The following is a 19060-nucleotide window of genomic DNA, read 5'->3' as shown; positions in this document are numbered from 1 at the left end:
GGATTTTTGAGGTGCATCTTAAGGAGATGGTTTTTCCTTAAATCATAAGAGTTCAGGGTTTCCACATAAATCTCAGGCAAGTCAAATTCTTTTGACAAGAAGATGGTAAGTACACAGGGGTAAGCTAGCTTCATCGGACATTTGTTGCCTCTTAAATGATATATGCAGATTGTGTGAATTAGGTATCCTTATCCAAGTTCAGAATATGAGAGATAAATGATGATAAGCCCATTGATGCAGCTTCCTCTTTTGCCTGCTGCTAAGGTATTGACGGTGAAAAGGGAAAGAAAATATACTTCTCTTACGGGTGCAAAGATGAATAGCATTTATGTATATGAATCTGCTAAAAGATCTAGCTAAAGTGGCAAAGCCTCTTGCCTGTGCTAGAGAAAAAACTTGATCAAAATATCCTAATCTACATAAATCAATCATTCTGAGAAATTGTTGCCTAGAGCATATTGCCTCTAATGATCATAGACTAATCCTTCTATTCAAGAGCTAAAAAATTAATGATTGATAGACAAATATACTCAAGTAAAACACAAGGCATACCATTAACACAGTTTTCTTGGCAAAACAAAGACAATTTTACAATGCAGCCTCTCCGTCAAGATAAAGGCAACCTAATCTATGAATAGTATTTTCCAATTACAAGGAGAAACAACAACAACATACCCAGAGGGTAGGGTGTATGCAAACCTTACCACTACCTTAGAGGTAGAGAGGTTGTTTCTGATAGACACTCAGCTCAATTAAAAATGATCCCAAGTGTTATTGGGAGTTGTCACAGATTTTACATCTTAGGTTTCATATGGCCGAATCCTGCAGTCAGGGAAAAATCAAAACGAGAAAGCAACCTTCAGAAGACAGATTTTCAGATAATTATCACTAATATCATCTCTTAGTAGCATGATATGTGCTAACGAGGTTGGTCAAGAAATTCATTCGTTGTACATTTTTATAGTCCCAAATCCCAACCAATACAGAAGCAAAAATGACATTGCAAGGTAACAGATCGAAGTTGAACTCCGTTGTAACTAAAATTGGACTAGTACATGGTCATCAAGTTCTCACATTATTGCACCATCATAAAATCACTAATTCCCTCAATTGATCATATTCACTAATCCACATGAATCACAAGAAAAGTGCATCTATTTATGGAGTTAGAACTCCACTACACTGCGGGAAAATGAAGAGGCAAAATACCAATTTTCCCAAGTGAAGCTAATTCAAAGTTTTTGTCTTTGCAGATTAACAATCTCCATAATTTCAAATTCGCAAAGAACACTTCATCTACATCAATTTCGCCAGTGATAACTTACTACAATATGATTCAATTCAGGGTCAGGTCTAATCAAGTCGAACATTCAGGGCTCACAGATAAAGAGGATATAATTTAGCTGCAGTCACAATTGAAATCTAATAAACTCATCATCATCTTCTAAAAATCACTCAATTAAAATACACCATTATCATGAAAACACAACAGGAACCAACAGTCAAACAAAAAGAAACTGAACAGTACAAGATTATAAAGTGCCCAAAAGAAAGCTCTCACTCTAACTTGACTGCAGAGATTCAAGCGGAAGACCAAGTTCCTGATTCTCTTCCTCCTTAAACTTGGGCTGGTTCCTCGGAGGTACAGGTACAGCAACAAAAGTCTTGGTCTTGCTAATGGGTCGACTCTTTTCAAGCTGAACATAATCCCCAACTTGAAATTGGTTCAATGGGTCATGAGCTTGGTACTTCTTCTTCTTCCTAACCCTACGTTTGTACTTTGGGTGAGGAGCAAGACGAGTAACTTCAACAGAAACGGTTTTGTCGTTAGTGGAGCAGACGACTCGGCCTTGCATTGATCTCATGGCTCGAATTGGAGGCAAGAAAGCAGGCGGAGAAGGTTTTTGGGAAGTGATAGAGGAAGAGGGTTTGGAGAGGCGAGAAAGAGAAGAAGAGCCATGAAGGAAAGGGGTGGAAATGGTGAGGGATTTGAATTGGGAGAGAGGAAGTTGAAGGAGAGGAGAAGTTACAGACATTGTGATGAGGATAACACAAAAGAGATGAGGGAAAGAGGAACGATACCCTTCTTATTGTTATCTCTTCTCTTCTTTTAGGAAAAAAGCTCAAAATAGTCCCTTATCTTATTTTGTCATATGGAGAAATTAATAGTTTTTCGTATTAGTGCATATTTGATCATCTCCAAAACTTTCCTCTATTTTGTAATGTTTTCTCCATAATTAATGTATGAAATATTCAATGTCTTTTTCTATTTAGTACTCCTTTCGAATCATATTAATTGATCATTTTTTATTTTATATGGTGCATAAAAAATTATAAATTAAAATATAATTTTATTAATTCACTTATAAAGTTTCTCGGGAATTGTACAAATAAATATAAACACTTTCAATAAGAATTAACTGCAAGGGTAATTATAGAAAAAATTTAATTACTTTCTTGATTTATTAAGGTGGACAATTAATATGAGACAATTATTTTTATTATAATAATCAATTAATATGGACAAAGGAAATAAAAAGAATAACTTTATGTGAGATAAGGTGAGAAGAAGAGTGTTCCTTATTATGTATAGTTCAAATATTTATTACAGCTAAATCAAGAACTTACCTTTTCTTTTCAAATATATCAAGTTATTGAAGAAAAATAAGAAAGAAAAATATATACAATTACATGTGAAATATGATGTGATGAACCTCTCAATGTAAAAAAATAAAATGTAGGCAAACTAAAAGTGCATCAATACTATATACACGGAGGACCATTAGTATTTCATGCCAAAGAATAAGAATGACTTTGACTCTAAACTTAAGAAATCTATAACAATTATACACACCAGCGTATATACTCCACCTTTCTTTTAGGGGCAGGGTAGGGATTTTCATCCCGCATCTAATACTTTGAATGGACTTGACTATTCAGATTCACGTCACTAAGGAGTATCGAAGGAGGAATCACTCCTATCAAAAATAATAATAATCATATTCAAGGTCGAATTTGAGACCTTTGTCAGTACAATAATACTCCCTCCATTCCTTTTAGTTGTCATGTTGCGATTTTTGAGATTTAATTTAACGAACTTTCAAAGGTAAATTAGATTACATTAATTTAATATTTTAAAAGAAAAATTTAAATATTCAAAAACTATATGAAAAGTAATATAAATTGTTAACTTTTTCATATCAGTATGATAAAAAAATATATCTCAAAATATTAATTGAAGTTTATATTGTTTGACTCTCAAAATAAAAACTATAAATTAAAAAAGAAACCGAAAAAGTACAACAATAAAAATTATTTACATACATTAAGAATAAAATGAGACAAGATAAATGACTTGGTGCATAATTAGCTAAAAATATTTTTCACACACCAATTAAATACAAATAGACATTACGAAAATATTCTTCCTTAAAGATGAGAAATATAAACTCCCTCCTACCAAACACACTTATATTGTAAGTACTACTAACGTAATTAACTATGTAAAATAACTTCACTGAAATAAAACAAAAACTCACAAAGTTTAAAGGGATAGGCTTATCCAGCTTATGCCACGTGTCTCCATACAAGTGGAATTTTATATCTGTAGAAAGATACCCAGTTTGCCATATGTCTTGTTTGGATCCACCCAAAAAGATCAAAAACCGAAAGGTACCGAGAGTTGTAATAAAATCTGAATTCTGAAAGTAGTTGTGTTAGTTTGTTGGAGTGAAGAGCAATGGCATCTTTGGCAACTCTTGCTGCAGTGCAGCCCACTACCAGCATCAAGGGTCTAGCTGGAAGCTCAATCACTGGAACTAAGCTTCATCTCAAATCATCTCGCCTCAATTTCAAGATCACTAAATCCAGGTAATTAAGAAGTGTTGCCTTTTATACCTTTTTGTGATTTCCAATTTGTAATTACTTAATTATATCTTCAACACGCCCGGAAAACGAATCGACATCTCGATGTGTCTCCTTGTGTGTGGTATATCTCTTTTTCCTCAAGCCAAACATATAGTAGCATTTGATAGTGGATGATGGTGTCTTGAACTCAGTGGGTGACTTGAGGCGGAGCCAGGATTTTTAGTTAATGGGTTCATTTTTCCCTTATAACTATACTAAAAAAAACAAATTATTGCTATTGTGTTGTGTATGAGAAGAAAAGATTTTTCTATTTATAGAAGTTCGAAACTTCTCTTGCAAGAAAAGGATAGATATGGTAGAGACCTTTTCCATCAATAAAAGCTTTTCGAAGTAAAACACAATTATGGTAGAATCTAGATAAAGTAAGAAATTCAGGGCAAAACCTAACACTTTTATTATCGGTGAAGATCCATTTGTTAGTTATGTTGGTTGGAAGTTCGATTCAGTTCATCTAACAAAAGAAGAAATTTGAATAGATTTAAGTTACTCTGTTCATATAGGCACTGAAGACGGGGTTGAAATGATACTGAATGTATTTATTGCTTATAAGCATGGATTGTTTAGGTCATTGTGATGTGACTAATTACATGTTTTGTATAATAGGGCTGGTACTGTTGTTGCCAAATATGGTGACAAGAGTGTATACTTCGATTTGGAGGATTTGGGCAACACCACTGGCCAGTGGGACTTGTATGGATCAGATGCACCTTCACCATACAACTCTCTTCAGGTTCTTTATTTTCATCTGCATCATTGATGAATAACTCATGTAGAACACAGAATTTGATCCGTTTTGTTAGTTTGTTGTATCGGTGTTTGGTACTTCAGTTGACAATTTTCATGACCTGTTTGGAAAAGCAATTGGAGTGCAATAGGATAACATACTAATATGGACGTTTTCCATAACCATTGGAAACATTAGACTTCAAAATCATGATCCTACAAATGTGAAACTATCAAAACTATGTTAACCAAATTAATTTTCATGAGCATTAATAAACGAAGAGGAGAAGTTTTTTTTCGGCACCAGAGCTTCATGCCTGTTGTAAGCTTATCACTAAATAACTTTAAGATTTCAGTATAGCAGCACATACCTGAGTAGTAACTATGTTGCATGCTGGTTTGTGTTTTTGTAGAGCAAGTTCTTTGAGACATTTGCTGCTCCATTCACCAAGAGAGGTCTGTTGCTCAAATTCTTGATATTGGGCGGTGGCTCTACCCTCGCTTACTTCAGTTCTACAGCATCAGGGGATATCCTACCAATCAAGAAAGGCCCGCAACTTCCACCTAAGCTCGGGCCACGTGGCAAGATCTAATTGCTTTCCGACCCAATTCTCAACTTTCAATTGTAATTGATGTATGTTCCTCAGTTTGTGTAAGTATAATTGAAGACTTTCCATTAATACAATTCTGTCTTATGGTGAATTTGTAGCATTTGCTTTCTTTCTTGGTTGGTGGCTTATGATGATATTCTACTCAGATAATTGAGATACTAACTATTATTTGGTTCATGTTGGTGCTCTTTCCTGTTTGGTGTTGTAAATTACACTCACAAGTACCTACTTTGACTTCTAAAATGGCTCAGAAACTTCTATTTCATGTCACTTAAAGAGAGTTCCTTGCTTTAATTTGTCTCTGAATATCTGAATTAAGATAAGTTGCCTTGTGAATTTATTTTATTTTATTTTTATTTGAAGAGGAAATGAGGGAGGGGATTACGAGATGGTGGATAGAACCCTCACCAACAAGGTGGAAAGTTTGTGTAGTCAACCAACTAAGCTAGTAATTAATGATACTGTAAACTGCGAACCAGATAGACTTAAAATTATAAACTACAGATCATATTTATTAATAGATCTGAAAACCAGAGGTTATTCAAGGTAAAAGGTCAGCAATTCCCATTGTTGTTCAACAACAAAGTGATAACGTATACTGAGTAAACGATTTCAAGAACTGCCACAGACCCATTAGGTCTACTAACTTATCCCTACTTACAAAAGGAATGACTTTAGTGAAATCCTAGATTGGTGTGATTCATCTCGATATGTACACTTGACGCCGAGCTTTCTTAATCTGATGGAGCTTTGTCCATCAATCCTTGCCTCTGATGAGTCAATCAATAGTCTGCAGTGAAGTCATTTAGTGGCGTGCTGTTGGACTTCTGGAACCAGCTAAATTCTCTAGGTAAGAAACTCTCTTGTTAGTAACTATAGTTGGAGGTTTGCTTAGGAGCTTTGCTTCACTTTCTTTTGATCGGTCTTCCTTCGTATCTTTCTCCGTGTCATCATCTCCTTCCCCCCAACCCATGAAATCCAGCAGTGTCATTGAATTAGGAGTCTCCGCAGAACTAAGCTTCTCTACTTCTTCCTTATCATTAAATGCTCCATCTGATACTCCCAACGAATCTCCCATAGGAAACCTCTTTACTTCTGCATTTGAAGGATCTTGGGCCAGATCATCTGCTTGTATTACATCTTCAATTCGCGACATGACTGTGAATGCCCTACTTTCAATTATTCTTGAATAGCTTTCTAAAATGGCTTGCCCGATATCCTGTAAGATAAAAAAGATAATATGTTATGATCTTTTGAAGTCGAAGAACTGGGTGTTCTATAAGGTTGAATCCTTCCGTGAAGTCATTATGTAATCATAGAAGAAACAATGAACCAAAGTTGAGAACCAAGAAAAAGCTGATGGATGTTCTGAAGCATTTTGTAAATTTACATCAGTAAAATAGAAGGATAGTCAACACGGTACTTCTTACTCTGTTGTACTGAATTTTGCTAATGTCGAGTGATGATTGAGGAATTCCAGGGAACCGATGCTTAAGGATAAGCAGGATAGTTTCCGCTCTGTCTTCAAATAATTCTCTTTTCTCCATACTAACGGCTGAACTCCAGGCTGACTTCCCATCTTTTGCAGTCATCTTTCTTCTCCAAATAATTACGGAAGCCTCAATCCTGTTCTTGAGGTCTAGAATTTTATGTTCGGAGGACAAGTCCATAGTTGAAAGGAAATAGTCCGGATCAAAGTATTCATCCGTGATGCTCTTGTATATAGAGTCTCCAAGGCTTGCTCTCCCATTCTGAACTCACACACAAAAGAATAAATATTAAATCAAGATCATAAGCTTCCAGTTAGCTATACTGAGATTCTAGATTTCATAACTTTCTTGTACCTTGGGTAGGGATTCTATATAATTTTCAGGAACCTCCATCTCTGTTAGAACTTGAGCATTTATGGCGAGGGCTGCTTTATGAACTTGATTCACCGAATCTTTCTGAAATTGCAGCCATTTCCTAGTAGTATCGGACAAACCATTAGGAGGAACCTTAGGGGTAGGTATCCACCATTTATCATCTTTCCTGCTGGTTTTACCTTCATCATCTTTGGATGTATAACAGATTTCACTTTGGTCTTTAAAACTATCTAAGCAATCCTGTTTGTTATAAAATCAAACATAAGCATAACTAAGCGCAAACTACATTATTTAAAATGACATAAGCTAACCAAAAAAACAAAGAAAAAAAAAGGAGAAATGAAAAGCAAAGCAAAGAAAGAAAATAAGTTTTCTCCTTACCAGAAGCATTGTGTCTAGCTTACGTAATGCTGGAATATTCATTTGAAGATCGGTTCTCTGCTTTGTTACCATAATCTGAAAAAGCAAGCATTTGATGATTGTTAGTTTGTTATTAACATAGGTAACAGATGTGAAGAAGAATTTTCGAGGAGAAACATATACCTCCATGATTGTTCCGTCTTTTGATTTTTGTTTAGAAGCAACAAATTCAACAATATAATCCGTAACAGATAAAAGCCAATCAATTTCTTTTCTCCACTTGGCTTTTGTCTCTGGTTGCATGGGCTCTAATCTCTTCTGTTCCCCAAACGCCGAAGCTGCATTTTGTGAAAAGAAACAAAATCATCATAAGGAAAAACAAATGTAAACGATGAAACCTTCAAATGATCTCTGGAAAAAAATTCAGATACCTGCAAGGTTTGTAATTGCATTTGACAGCGCCAATGCTGATGAAACACCCTTTCCTCCGCCAGACATATCCTCACCAAGGAGCAACTTGGCAAATTTTTCCTTCATCAGCTCCATATCTGAATAGGAATGACGAGCACATTCGTCAAAAATGTGGTCAGACCAAAAAAAAAACTATAAACAACAAAGTTTGATCATAGAAATCCATTCAAAATCATTTCAGCCAAAAAAAAAAAAAAAGAACTCCAATAAACCCCAAAGCTGGGCAATATATTCTGGCATGACTGTATATCCTTGCAAGCAGGGGCGGACCTAAGGGGTCAATCCGAACCTCCTTAGCTAAAAAATTACACGGTATATACAAGGGTCAATTCTTTTTTCTTATATATATTGCATATGTTGAATCTCCGTGGCTTCTTCGTGTGTTTGTTTCTTTATACTTTGAATTAACTTAGTGAAAATTCTGACTTTGCTGTTACCAAACAAAATTGCACAATGCACATAAGGAAGGGCATAGGGTGGGAAGAAACAAAAGCAAAAAATTAGCTGAAACAGAGCAATTTATTTTTTTTGTCATGGGCAGATAAAATTGGATGTTTTTGCCAATTTCCAAAATTTCAACCCTCTTAACTTTTTTTCCTCCATATTCCCTTGAAAATTTAGCTAAGTTTTTTCACATTTGAAAGAATGAAGGAAAAATACGACAACATTTTCAAAGAGAAGAAAATCATGACTTGCCTGAAGGCGGATTGTTGTGGTTGATGGTAGCAGAGGCTGAATCATCTGCTTTATTAATATTACGTGCCTTGATGGTCTCTTTACGGGTAAGTTTCCACCCATTAATATTTTGAGATTCAACAGCAGGAATCTCTAATTTCTCTTCCTGTACTGCTCGAACCATATTTTCTGATTCAAGCAACAAAAAATACAATGTGTGTTAGGCGACGAAGTTGGAGGCCATAAAACAAAAAAATATGACTGATATGGAGATGGATGAACAAAATGAAAATTTTCAGAGAAGGAAAAAGGGGTTCAGCAGGCGCAAAAGGGAAGAGAAAAAGAGACAGAAGTTTTTTTTGTTGATAGAGAATGAAGAAGTGTCTTTGATGTTAGCCTCTCTGTTTTTGTGAATGGTTGAGAAAACGTGGGGTGCATGTTTTTCTACAATGAAGGATGAAGACAGGTCACCCCTCTTGTTTTGTTTGGTAAGTTTTTAAAATTCCCTAATTAATTCAAATATGTAATATGTAATTTTGGTCACAAATATGAAGTAATAGTAGTACGAGTTTTAACATAATGCATGGTAAACGTTGGAACGGTTAATGGTTTTAAATATTTATAAGCAAAAGGATAAAAAAAAATGCACATTTAAATAATTATGCTTAATTAGATATTACAATGACTGAAATTAAAATTTAATACTTACCAAAGTAGTTATTAACCATTTTTGTTTTCTTGTCTTGTTCAGAAGAACATCGCTGAGACAACATATAGGTGAATATTAATGGCAGGCCTTTCACTCCCATAAAATAAGAATCAAGATAAAGTCAAATATTGGGTAAACTGCTGCAAAAAAATAAAAAATGTGCACTTGTATTTTGTCTGTATTAATTATTTTTTTTGAAAAAATGACTTCTTTTTTCCTCCTTAATTCAAATAGGAAGTTGATTAAAAGAAAGAAAAAAAAGGTCATTATCTCCAAGGTTGGCGGGATGGCCTTTTACTTGGCATATTTCACAACACAACAACTGCTTCGCACGACTTGCTTCTGGGAAAACAATAGCCCAACCTTATGAGTTACGAATGATGATCACTTCTTTTAACTTCTATTCACTAATAATGCAGAAGTTTACTATAAAACTTTTTACAGTAAGCAATATTATATAAATTTGCATTCAACATTTTATTTGGCTTATTTTCTCTTTTAGTTTATTTTTAAAAAAATGTTTTTTTTTTAAAACTCTGTTTGTCTTACTTTTATTTTTAGTTTACTTCAAAAAAAAAAAATTATTTTATTTTTTTATAACTCTTTAATTTCAATCACAAAATCTTGATGATCTTATTTGCTTTAAAAATAGTGGATCTTTCGATGGCCGATAGCTTCTTTCTGCTCTCTTTATTAATGTCAACTCTATAAGGTATAGGGACTAGGGAGGGAGTCTAGGAGCCCGTTTGGATTGGAAGCCCCTTTTCAGCTTTTGGACGTGTTTGCCTAATGCTAACTTTAAGCCAGAAAGTTCTTAAAGTCAGTCAAAAATGAAAAGTTAGGATTCCTAACTTTTTTTTTTCTAAGTACTTAAAGTCATTTTCTTTGACCATGGAAATTACTTTTATATCCCTTATATTTTAACTAAATTTCCAAACTACCCATTTTATTTTTTTAATCCTAAAATTCACATAATTTTCCTCATTTAAGCACTTTTATCCAAACACTCAACTGCTTATTTATAAAAATAATTTTCAGCACTTTAAAGTTTTAAAAGCACTTTATACATAAAAGTTACTTTTTTTAAGTCCATCCAAACGGGCTCTAGTACAAGTTGTGAATCTAGTGGATGCCCTGATTTTGGAAGCAGTCGACATGTTTAAAATATTCTGATATAACATTTTAAAAGTATTATTTATTTTATTTTCTTAAAATTCGTGTAAAATAAAAAAAAACTAAAACACAAGTAGTGAGATTCAAGAAAATAGAGGGATACACTCTCTGCAATTCGCCAACTTCCAAACGCAAGCACGAGAAATGGAATCTATAGGAGTGTTAATGACATGCCCAATGTCACCATACCTTGAAAAAGAGCTGGACAAGCGCTTCAACTTTCTCCGGCTCTGGAAATTCCCCGAAAACCAAAAAAAACACTTTCTAAAGTTGCATTCAGAGTCCATCAGAGGAGTCGTCGGAAACGCAACAATTGGAGCAAATGTGGAGCTAATCGGAGCATTACCGAAGCTGGAAATCGTATCGAGTTACAGTGTGGGACTAGACAAGATCGATTTGGGACTTTGCAGGGAAAAGGGAATCAAAGTCACATATTGCCCGGATTTGATCACGGATGACGCTGCAGATACTGGAATTGCTTTGATTTTGGCAGTTTTGAGGAGGATTTGCCAATGTGATAGCTATGTTAAGAATGGCCTTTGGAAGAAGAATGGTGATTTCAGGTTGACGACAAAGGTCTCTTCTGTCTTTTCCTTTTAGATTTTTGGGGCAAGTTTCGGTCTGGTCCAGCCCTAACTTACGTATTATACGTGTTGGACTACTTTTAGACTCTGAAATATGGGCCTAATTGTGAACTGACCCACCATACAATCATTTACTAACATGATTCGAATTGATCCTCATGCTTTTGACATTGTGTATAGGTCCAAGGTGGTCTTGAACACTCCTTTGTGAAAAATTATATTACACATATAGAAAAGGGATAATAGTCCGAAAAATATTTGAACTTTGACAAATTTTATTGTTACAATCCAAACTTTGGACGACCCTATTACCCCTCGCACTATTTAATAGTGCATTTTAAAAGTATATTCATGGTTGAGTTAGTCTAAATTTTTGTGGGTTTGATAACTATTGACATTATTGTTGATTTTGAAGTCAAAATTTTAGATTTTTCATTGACTTCAAGGATATTACATTCAACACAAAATCAACTTCATTGACTTCAACCATACAAACTAGCAAACATAAACACTTTCAAACTTACATCAACACAAGAAAATGCTTCAATTAGCTATTTTGATCCAAACAACAACACTTTCAAACCTACATCAACCACGAATATACTTTTAAAATGCACTATTAAATAGTGCAGGGGTAATAGGCCCTGTTCAAAGTTTGGAATTGTAACAATAAGTTTTGTCAAAATTCGAATATTTTTCGGACTATTATCCCTATAAAAAATAATATTGTACATATAGAATCATTTTTTGTTAAAAATATGTATTAAATTTTTGAACACCTTTGATACAATTCCTAATTTCGCCATCGTTCATTAGCATAGATATTGAATGCCTTTATCCACCAAAATTTGAAAAGATTGAAAGAAAAATTTTAACTAGATTCCCAATTCGTCTTATTGACCATTGAACCCTATTCTTGGAGGAAAAAAAATCATGCTGGTACAACTATTAATATTAACTAGAGGTTTCAGATTTGAGTTTTCGGTATGGAATCGTCTTTGTTAGAAAGTGCTTTATCTTTTTTAATATAAAATTTTTTGATGCGAATTCAGATTTAATCGAATTTCAATGTGTACACGACACCGATTTGGGATTTTTTATTTATTTTTTGATAAATAGTTGCCACTTGCCACCGCACATCTTGCGCAAGTGATCAACACCTCATATAGCAAAATAAGAGAGTCCACTAGTATCACTCCACACACAACATAAGAAGAAGAAATATGGAAAGCATCGGAGTGTTGATGGCCTGTCCCATGTCATCCTATCTCGAGCAAGAGCTAGATAAGCGATTCAAGCTCTTCCGATTCTGGAACTTTACCCAGAAGAATGAATTCCTCAATCAGCACGCTAATTCTATCCGTGCTGTCGTCGGCAACGCCTTCGCCGGCGCTGACGCTGAGCTCATCGATTCCCTCCCTAAGCTCGAGATCGTTTCGAGTTTCAGTGTTGGCTTAGATAAGATCGATTTGAACAAATGTAAAGAGAAGGGGATTAGGGTTACCAATACCCCAGATGTTTTGACTGAGGACGTGGCTGACCTGGCCATAGGGTTGATGTTAGCCGTCCTCAGGAGGATATGCGAATGCGATCGCTATGTTAGGAAAGGGTTGTGGAGGAGCGGTGATTTCAAGCTGACTTCTAAGGTTCACCAATTTTCATCCTTTATTTGTTGTTGTTCATTTTTTGCCGCTTATATGCTTGTGACCGGAAAATCAACTTCTTGTACTTCTCCTTTCCGCTTATACAAAGGAGATGATGTCATCTTTCCCGTAGACGTAAATTCAACAGTATTGGTTCGATTGAATTGTGCCAAGTATGGTTACAGACTCTGACCTATGTCAATTGTCAGTGGATCTTTTTCTTTTTGTTAATTGAATATTAATGTGCTTGATATTAGGAACGAAAATAATTAGGTCTCATGCGGAAGCTAGCAAAGCAAACCTCGAATGACCATGAGTAAGAAGAAAAACGAGAAATATACCAAAAGAAACACAAACATTTAACGTGGTTCGGTCAACCGACCTACATCCACAAGAGGAGATGAGCAATCCACTATAAATATGAGAGTACAAATAATCGATAGAAATAACCTCACACAATTCACTCGGAATAAAAAGAGATTTGCACAAGTGCTAACCTAACACTTGTGTCTCACCGTTTCTCCCCTTACACAAAACTCTCAAAGCCCCTAGGACTACATTGTGAATGCTACCAAGTTAGAAGGAATAAACCTCTATTTATAGAGTCATAAACCTTTTCCTATAAGAAAAAAGACTAGCCAAATATGGAGACATTGTGTTTTCCTTTTAGGAAAAGGAAAACCTAATTATACTGGAAAAGTCAGGGCAAACACCCAACACTTGAGGCCAATGGATTAGTATCTAGTGGTTATATCTAGATTTCATAGCTTTTGTATTGTTAGTTGTCACTTTGTTCTTGACTTGAAAATATGAAGAATGCTAACGAATCCTCTGTAAAAGCTAGGTTGTTGCGTCTTTGCTGTAAATTCTCTCATTATCTGCTCTTTCTTGTTTTTATCTCAGGAGCCTATTGTTTAATATTGACCTTTGTTTAACCATTTGATCACTTACTGCTATGTGTAAAAAACTTCTCTGCTTCAATAACACATCTGTGACGATATGTATATACTTGAGTTGTTCAATGTTTTAGATGAGCTCAACAGTTGTCCATAACTTGTGGTCGTGCTATTCCATAATAGCCTTTTATTGTGTTGCATATTATGTTTCAGTTTGAAATAATTGTATTGCTGTGATTACATGCAGCAAAATAAAGCACTTTGTTCATTTGGAAAATTGATATTACCATCAGTAAGTCTTTGGCTAGTGTACAACTTGAGTTTCCTTAGGACGAAACTGTAAAACATCTTATACCACCATCTTAGTTGTAATAATCATCTTGGAGGTGGTTCCACATTAATTGTGAGAAGCTATGGCCACCATACTAGAAATTGCTGGTTGTTCTTAATGGAACTTTTTGGAGCCTTTTTCTGTGGTAATACTCTGGTTATATCTGGTAAATGAACTGAGAAAAATGCGACTTAATCGTTCATCCAATAATGTATTTACCAAGGATTCAATCATATTCCTAATGTTGAACCCATAGATTTCTAATTTATTATTTTCCCCAGACCCCATTTTGTGGGATTACACTGGGTATATTGCTGTTGTATTTGGCTGAATTGTATGAACTTTTGGCCACTGGAATGTATTTTAATCTCTACCTGATTACTTCTATTCTTTTGCAGTTTAGTGGCAAATCAGTGGGTATTATAGGATTGGGAAGGATTGGTTTAGCAATTGCTAAGAGAGCGGAGGCTTTTGACTGTCCAATCAGTTACTACACGAGATCAGAAAAGCCAAATACAAATTATAAGTATTATCCAAGTGTAGTTGAATTGGCTTCCAATTGCCAGATTCTGGTTGTGGCATGTGCACTGACTCCTGAGACTCGTCATATTGTCAACCGTGAAGTCATGGAAGCTTTGGGATCAAAGGGAATTCTGATTAACATTGGCCGCGGTCCTCATGTTGATGAAAAGGAGCTTGTATCTGCTCTTCTTGAAGGTCGATTAGGGGGTGCTGGCCTTGATGTGTTTGAGAATGAGCCTGAAGTACCAGAGCAACTCTTTGGCCTTGAGAATGTGGTCCTATTGCCTCATGTAGGCAGTGGCACAGAGGAAACACGCAAGGCAATGGCCGACCTGGTCCTTGGGAACTTAGAAGCTCACTTTCTGAACAAACCGCTGTTAACTCCAGTCGTTTAAGTATATGAATGGCTGCAAATAATTATTGTTTAGAACTTACATGTTGCTGCAGAGACTAGGTTCTCACTTCACATAGGAGCACATTGTCTCCTGAACTTGAACAAATATTTCATGATTGTTTGGATGTTTCAACTTGCTGTCACTGTTTGTATGTGACTATTTTACATCTTATGTCTCCTTAACGTAAATAATACTTCAACAATAATGACATTGACGGTTTAATGGGAGAGCTAAGTAGATAATTCATGATCAAACTGGCTGTATTGACTGATCTGTCATTTTGTAGGGTGGAGAGGTGGTTCTGTGATACCTTTACAATGATGAGGGGAGATATTATAACTAATTCAGATTGTCGATCCAATCTAGAAGAGTGACACTTGCTCTGAATATTTCAATTTTACATTCAAACTTTCTGGGAGTCGTCAATTTTTTGGAAATGGAAACAACAGACTTGAACTTCGTTGAGAACTCCTCCAACTTTAGTGCCAATTGCACTATATATTGTTGTGCTAGGAGTTCAACCTCCCTTTTCTCCATCTCTAGCTAAATTTGATATGGGTTAATCTTGGTCCCGTAGAGAATAGCAAAAGAAAAGTAGAATTGGGGGATTTCTTTTGAATTGGATTGAATTATTACAAATGGACAATACCACCGTTATTTATACGAAAAGTCTATGATGCTTCAAAAAACCAACTTTTAACTTTTTCAAAGAGTGTTCTTTTGGTCGGACTACATAGCTAGCTCCTTTTGTTGTGGTAGCAGAAATGGATGGGATAGGGGTATTATTGATGCGTCCATTGTCCAATTACATCCAGCAAGAGCTAGCGAAACGTTTTACCCTCTTCAAATACTGGGAAATTCCATCTGAATCTCTCAAACTGCACTCCGACGCCATCCGAGCAGTGGTGGGGAATGGAGTTCAGGGAGCCAACTCTGCTTTGATTGACTCGCTCCCCAGATTGGAAATTGTATCAAGTCACAGTTCTGGGCTTGACAAGATTGATTTAGTGAAGTGCAAAGAGAGAGGGATTAGGGTCACTTCCGCTCCCGATGCTCTCACCGACGATGTTGCAGACATGGCCATTTTACTCACAATCGCAACTTTGAGGAAGATTTGTGAAGCTGATCGCTTTGTCAGGAATTTGAATTGGAAGGAAAAGGACTTCAATTTGACCTCCAAGGTACATCTTTTAGCCTTTAGAGTTCGTCGCTTTGGATCATTCTTGGGTTAATGCTCCTTAGACGTGTTCATCAAATACCTTATTTAACCAAAAATGCTCCTAAACAACCTTTCCTGTTAGTAAATCATCTTCTATTTGCCATCGACTTTAACATATCTTTAACATGGATTGGATGAATTCCACGTGTCAAAATACCTCGAGAAAAAGATCCAATTTTAGCTCTCTACTTTTGATTGTGGTTCAAAATTATCATCCATTATACTTCATGTTGGTGGTTTCCATTAGGGTTAAGAGCAAACACGAGACTATGTATGAATGACTCCCAAGTGTGATTGGCAGATAAAATTTGGATATTTCGTATAACATAAGGTGTTTTTGACCTTTCCCCTCTTTAATTAAAGCTGGTCTGATGCTATATTGAGCCCAAGGAGCATTACCTGCTTCGCATGATAATCTTGTGTATTTTGAACCTATCTTATCTTGGGTTGCTCTTCATTTTTCTTTCAGTTTAGCGGCAAATCAGTAGGTATTGTAGGCTTAGGGAGGATTGGTTCAGCAATTGCCAAGAGAGCTGAAGCTTTTGGATGTTCAATCAGTTATCATTCACGTTCACAAAAACCAGAGTCCGCGTACACTTATTATTCACGTGTTATCGACTTGGCATCCAACTGCCAGATCCTTCTCGTTGCTTGTGCCTTAACTGATGAAACTCACCACATTATCAACCGTGAAGTTATAAATGCATTGGGTCCAAATGGAGTTGTTATCAACATTGGAAGGGGTTCTCATATTGATGAACCTGAACTGGTATCTGCTCTTGCAGAAGGAAGGTTGGGAGGAGCAGGGCTTGATGGTCTTGAACATGAACCAGAAGTGCCTATGCAACTAGCTAGACTCGATAATGTTGTACTATCACCTCATACCGCAGCTGGCACTGTGGAGACCCGTAAGGAAATGGCTGACCTCGTCATTGCAAACTTGGAGGCATACTTTTCGAACAAGCCATTACTAACTCCTGTTCTTTGAGACTTTCTGGTAAAGGTCTGATGAATGTGGAAGTATTAGGATGGCTGATCCCTCAGGAAGTCCTCATGTAGTCGTGTTTCTTCTCTCCTTTTTGAGTTTTGGATCCTACTTCAAACGCTTGGTTAATTTTGGTTATAAAGAAAAGATCTGATGATCTCAAACTTAGGTTATCGTTGATTCTTCTATGTTTATATCCGTCGGTTGATTCTTGACTCTTCTATGTTTATATCCGTCGATTAACATGCTAACTATGAGCCCGTTTGGATTGACTTAACTGTTTCCAGATTCTCATAAAGAGCAGGTTTGGATCCAGCACAGATGGATTTGGCTGCTAACACCTCAGAGGCCCCAGAAAATATAAATGAACCTAAACTATGCCAATACCTTGCACATAAGTTGGTCTAAACCCCATCATTATTAAAAGAATAATATAATCAGCGTAGTTCATATTTCAGAAATGGGATATTGAGGAAATCTAACTTTTCACTTCAAGAGTTGACAAATTTTGTCCTCTTGTAAGATTCAAAAATTTCTCCTTGATATGTATTGGGAAAGCTCTTTGATACAATGAACAGGAGTTTAATAAGGGAAACAAGATCTGCCCATAGTAATCTCATTTAACTTGTGCAATGTGAACTACTAGCTTGCATCTGGTGTGTGAGGAAATTGGCTAAAATTACAAATTTCCAAAAGTCTAACAATGAAGTTACTAAGCTAAAGAGTAATTACAAGTACTGTTTTCACAATCAAAAGCTCATTAAGGAGAAGTAGCTCCTTTGAAGATGAGGAAGTTAAGAGTCTCCAAGGTGAAGTAGATAAATGTTCCTTTAGTATGAGTGAAGAAACATCCAAATTTTGATCCCACCACACACTGCCAGCCAGCCCCATATTTCTTGTCAAACTCCTGCATATATACAACCCAAAACTTTTCAGAAAAATTTTACTTTATTATATATTTTAAATATTTTTCCACATGTGCCACAAAACACTTGCTTTACATTCACATCTCAATCTATTATATGATTGTCTGTGTTCCCCTCACGTGTGATTTGATTCTTTTTTAAGCCTCAAGTGCATAAAAAATCTTTTTGATAATAAATTAATTAATGAATTGCACTCAAAACATCTCCATATTCTCTTACATGCTAAGAAAATGTACCTTTTGGCATAATTCAATCCTAAAAGTTAACTCAGGATGTGATTGAGAATTGTTCAATATCATACTAGGAGAACAACTCATTCTCTCAACGAATGTAGAACAATCACACCCTGCACATAATAATTAAGCAAATAACATTCCCTAAACAGTTTAAACACTCTAGATTGGTCACACAATTCAATTGAAAGACAGATATAAGTACCTTCTTAATATGAGCAGCAATGGATGTGTAGTCCAAAACATCATAAACATCCAGAGCTTGAGAAACCCACCTCATAGCCTGAATCTGCATCTTCACTGGCATATCTGTATCTTCAATCACACCTTTTCCCTCTAACATTTTGTCAACTAATTTCTGTTTTCCTCTTTGTCTATTAATCTGAAGTAGACGATCCCAATTTATACACTATCTTTGCTGTTCACAAATTTAAAATCAAGCTATGAAAGAAGGAAGGAATCTTCCCCTTTCTCTTTCTCTAAGCAAGAATCACACTAAAATTGATTTGTATAGAAATTTAGAAAATCTCTCCTCCAAATCTCTTTTTTCAGCAAAAGTGTGTGAAGGTGACTATTTTTATAAGCGTCTTAGTGCTGACACATACGACCGTGTCTTCTTCCTACTTACCTTTTAACGTTATTCTATTTTTCTTAACCTTCTCTCTCTTTGTCATGCCCTACTGGATAATGATACAAGCTGATAAGGACTAAACTTAGCTCTCATTTTGCGATATATTTTAAGGTTAAAATTTGAAAATTTAAATATAATTTTTGTAGCATATATTTTATTGATCAATCGAATATTTGATGAG

At 35.6% G+C, this 19060-nt stretch overlaps 5 protein-coding genes across 5 annotated transcripts; 2 read left to right on the top strand and 3 right to left on the bottom strand.

The window, feature by feature from the left end:
• Positions 1–527: 527 nt before the first annotated feature.
• On the bottom strand, positions 528–2122 carry LOC129896584 (30S ribosomal protein S17, chloroplastic). Its single transcript, XM_055972521.1, has 2 exons — positions 1562–2122; positions 528–822 (listed from the first exon to the last, which is right to left on the bottom strand). Exon 1 carries the CDS (start codon positions 2034–2036, stop codon positions 1563–1565), a length of 474 nt encoding a protein of 157 aa, XP_055828496.1. The 5' UTR covers positions 2037–2122; the 3' UTR covers positions 528–822; position 1562.
• Positions 2123–3651: 1529 nt separating this feature from the next.
• On the top strand, positions 3652–5352 carry LOC129894179 (photosystem I reaction center subunit VI, chloroplastic-like). The gene is made up of 3 exons (XM_055969737.1): positions 3652–3870; positions 4531–4657; positions 5064–5352. Exons 1-3 carry the CDS (start codon positions 3740–3742, stop codon positions 5241–5243), a joined length of 438 nt encoding a protein of 145 aa, XP_055825712.1. The 5' UTR covers positions 3652–3739; the 3' UTR covers positions 5244–5352.
• A 400-nt stretch (positions 5353–5752) lies between these two features.
• LOC129894180 (rop guanine nucleotide exchange factor 12-like) lies at positions 5753–9786 on the bottom strand. Its single transcript, XM_055969738.1, has 8 exons — positions 9342–9786; positions 8654–8821; positions 7918–8034; positions 7670–7824; positions 7508–7582; positions 7106–7366; positions 6692–7012; positions 5753–6480 (listed from the first exon to the last, which is right to left on the bottom strand). Exons 1-8 carry the CDS (start codon positions 9439–9441, stop codon positions 6067–6069), a joined length of 1611 nt encoding a protein of 536 aa, XP_055825713.1. The 5' UTR covers positions 9442–9786; the 3' UTR covers positions 5753–6066.
• A 736-nt stretch (positions 9787–10522) lies between these two features.
• LOC129893874 (uncharacterized) lies at positions 10523–17302 on the top strand. Its single transcript, XM_055969296.1, has 4 exons — positions 10523–11090; positions 14367–14876; positions 15623–16066; positions 16574–17302. The coding sequence occupies exons 1-4, from the start codon at positions 10659–10661 to the stop codon at positions 17090–17092; spliced, it is 1905 nt and encodes a 634-aa protein (XP_055825271.1). The 5' UTR covers positions 10523–10658; the 3' UTR covers positions 17093–17302.
• Positions 17303–17523: 221 nt separating this feature from the next.
• On the bottom strand, positions 17524–18812 carry LOC129895479 (uncharacterized). Its single transcript, XM_055971203.1, has 2 exons — positions 18454–18812; positions 17524–17996 (listed from the first exon to the last, which is right to left on the bottom strand). The coding sequence occupies exons 1-2, from the start codon at positions 18589–18591 to the stop codon at positions 17850–17852; spliced, it is 285 nt and encodes a 94-aa protein (XP_055827178.1). The 5' UTR covers positions 18592–18812; the 3' UTR covers positions 17524–17849.
• Positions 18813–19060: the final 248 nt, after the last annotated feature.

The sequence above is a fragment of the Solanum dulcamara genome, chromosome 7, assembly GCF_947179165.1.
Source record: "Solanum dulcamara chromosome 7, daSolDulc1.2, whole genome shotgun sequence".
NCBI lineage: Eukaryota > Viridiplantae > Streptophyta > Magnoliopsida > Solanales > Solanaceae > Solanum > Solanum dulcamara.
Note: the sequence above shows the minus strand (reverse complement) of the source record. Positions and strands in the feature narration are given on the sequence as shown.

Excerpts from the sequence above, each read along its gene's own strand:
- LOC129894179 (XM_055969737.1), top strand. The coding sequence starts at position 3,740 with ATGGCATCTTTGGCAACTCTTGCTGCAGTGCAGCCCACTACCAGCATC. Across the intron at positions 3,871-4,530 it reads TTCAAGATCACTAAATCCAG|GGCTGGTACTGTTGTTGCCA; the intron begins GTAATTAAGAAG and ends TTTGTATAATAG. Across the intron at positions 4,658-5,063 it reads CACCATACAACTCTCTTCAG|AGCAAGTTCTTTGAGACATT; the intron begins GTTCTTTATTTT and ends GTGTTTTTGTAG.
- LOC129896584 (XM_055972521.1), bottom strand. The coding sequence starts at position 2,036 with ATGTCTGTAACTTCTCCTCTCCTTCAACTTCCTCTCTCCCAATTCAAA.
- LOC129893874 (XM_055969296.1), top strand. The coding sequence starts at position 10,659 with ATGGAATCTATAGGAGTGTTAATGACATGCCCAATGTCACCATACCTT. Across the intron at positions 11,091-14,366 it reads ATTTCAGGTTGACGACAAAG|TTTAGTGGCAAATCAGTGGG; the intron begins GTCTCTTCTGTC and ends ATTCTTTTGCAG. Across the intron at positions 14,877-15,622 it reads ACAAACCGCTGTTAACTCCA|CTAGCTCCTTTTGTTGTGGT; the intron begins GTCGTTTAAGTA and ends CGGACTACATAG.
- LOC129895479 (XM_055971203.1), bottom strand. The coding sequence starts at position 18,591 with ATGTTAGAGGGAAAAGGTGTGATTGAAGATACAGATATGCCAGTGAAG. Across the intron at positions 17,997-18,453 it reads TTGCTGCTCATATTAAGAAG|GAGTTTGACAAGAAATATGG; the intron begins GTACTTATATCT and ends GTATATATGCAG.
- LOC129894180 (XM_055969738.1), bottom strand. The coding sequence starts at position 9,441 with ATGGGAGTGAAAGGCCTGCCATTAATATTCACCTATATGTTGTCTCAG. Across the intron at positions 7,825-7,917 it reads TGCAATTACAAACCTTGCAG|CTTCGGCGTTTGGGGAACAG; the intron begins GTATCTGAATTT and ends CACAAAATGCAG. Across the intron at positions 7,013-7,105 it reads ATATAGAATCCCTACCCAAG|AATGGGAGAGCAAGCCTTGG; the intron begins GTACAAGAAAGT and ends GTGTGAGTTCAG.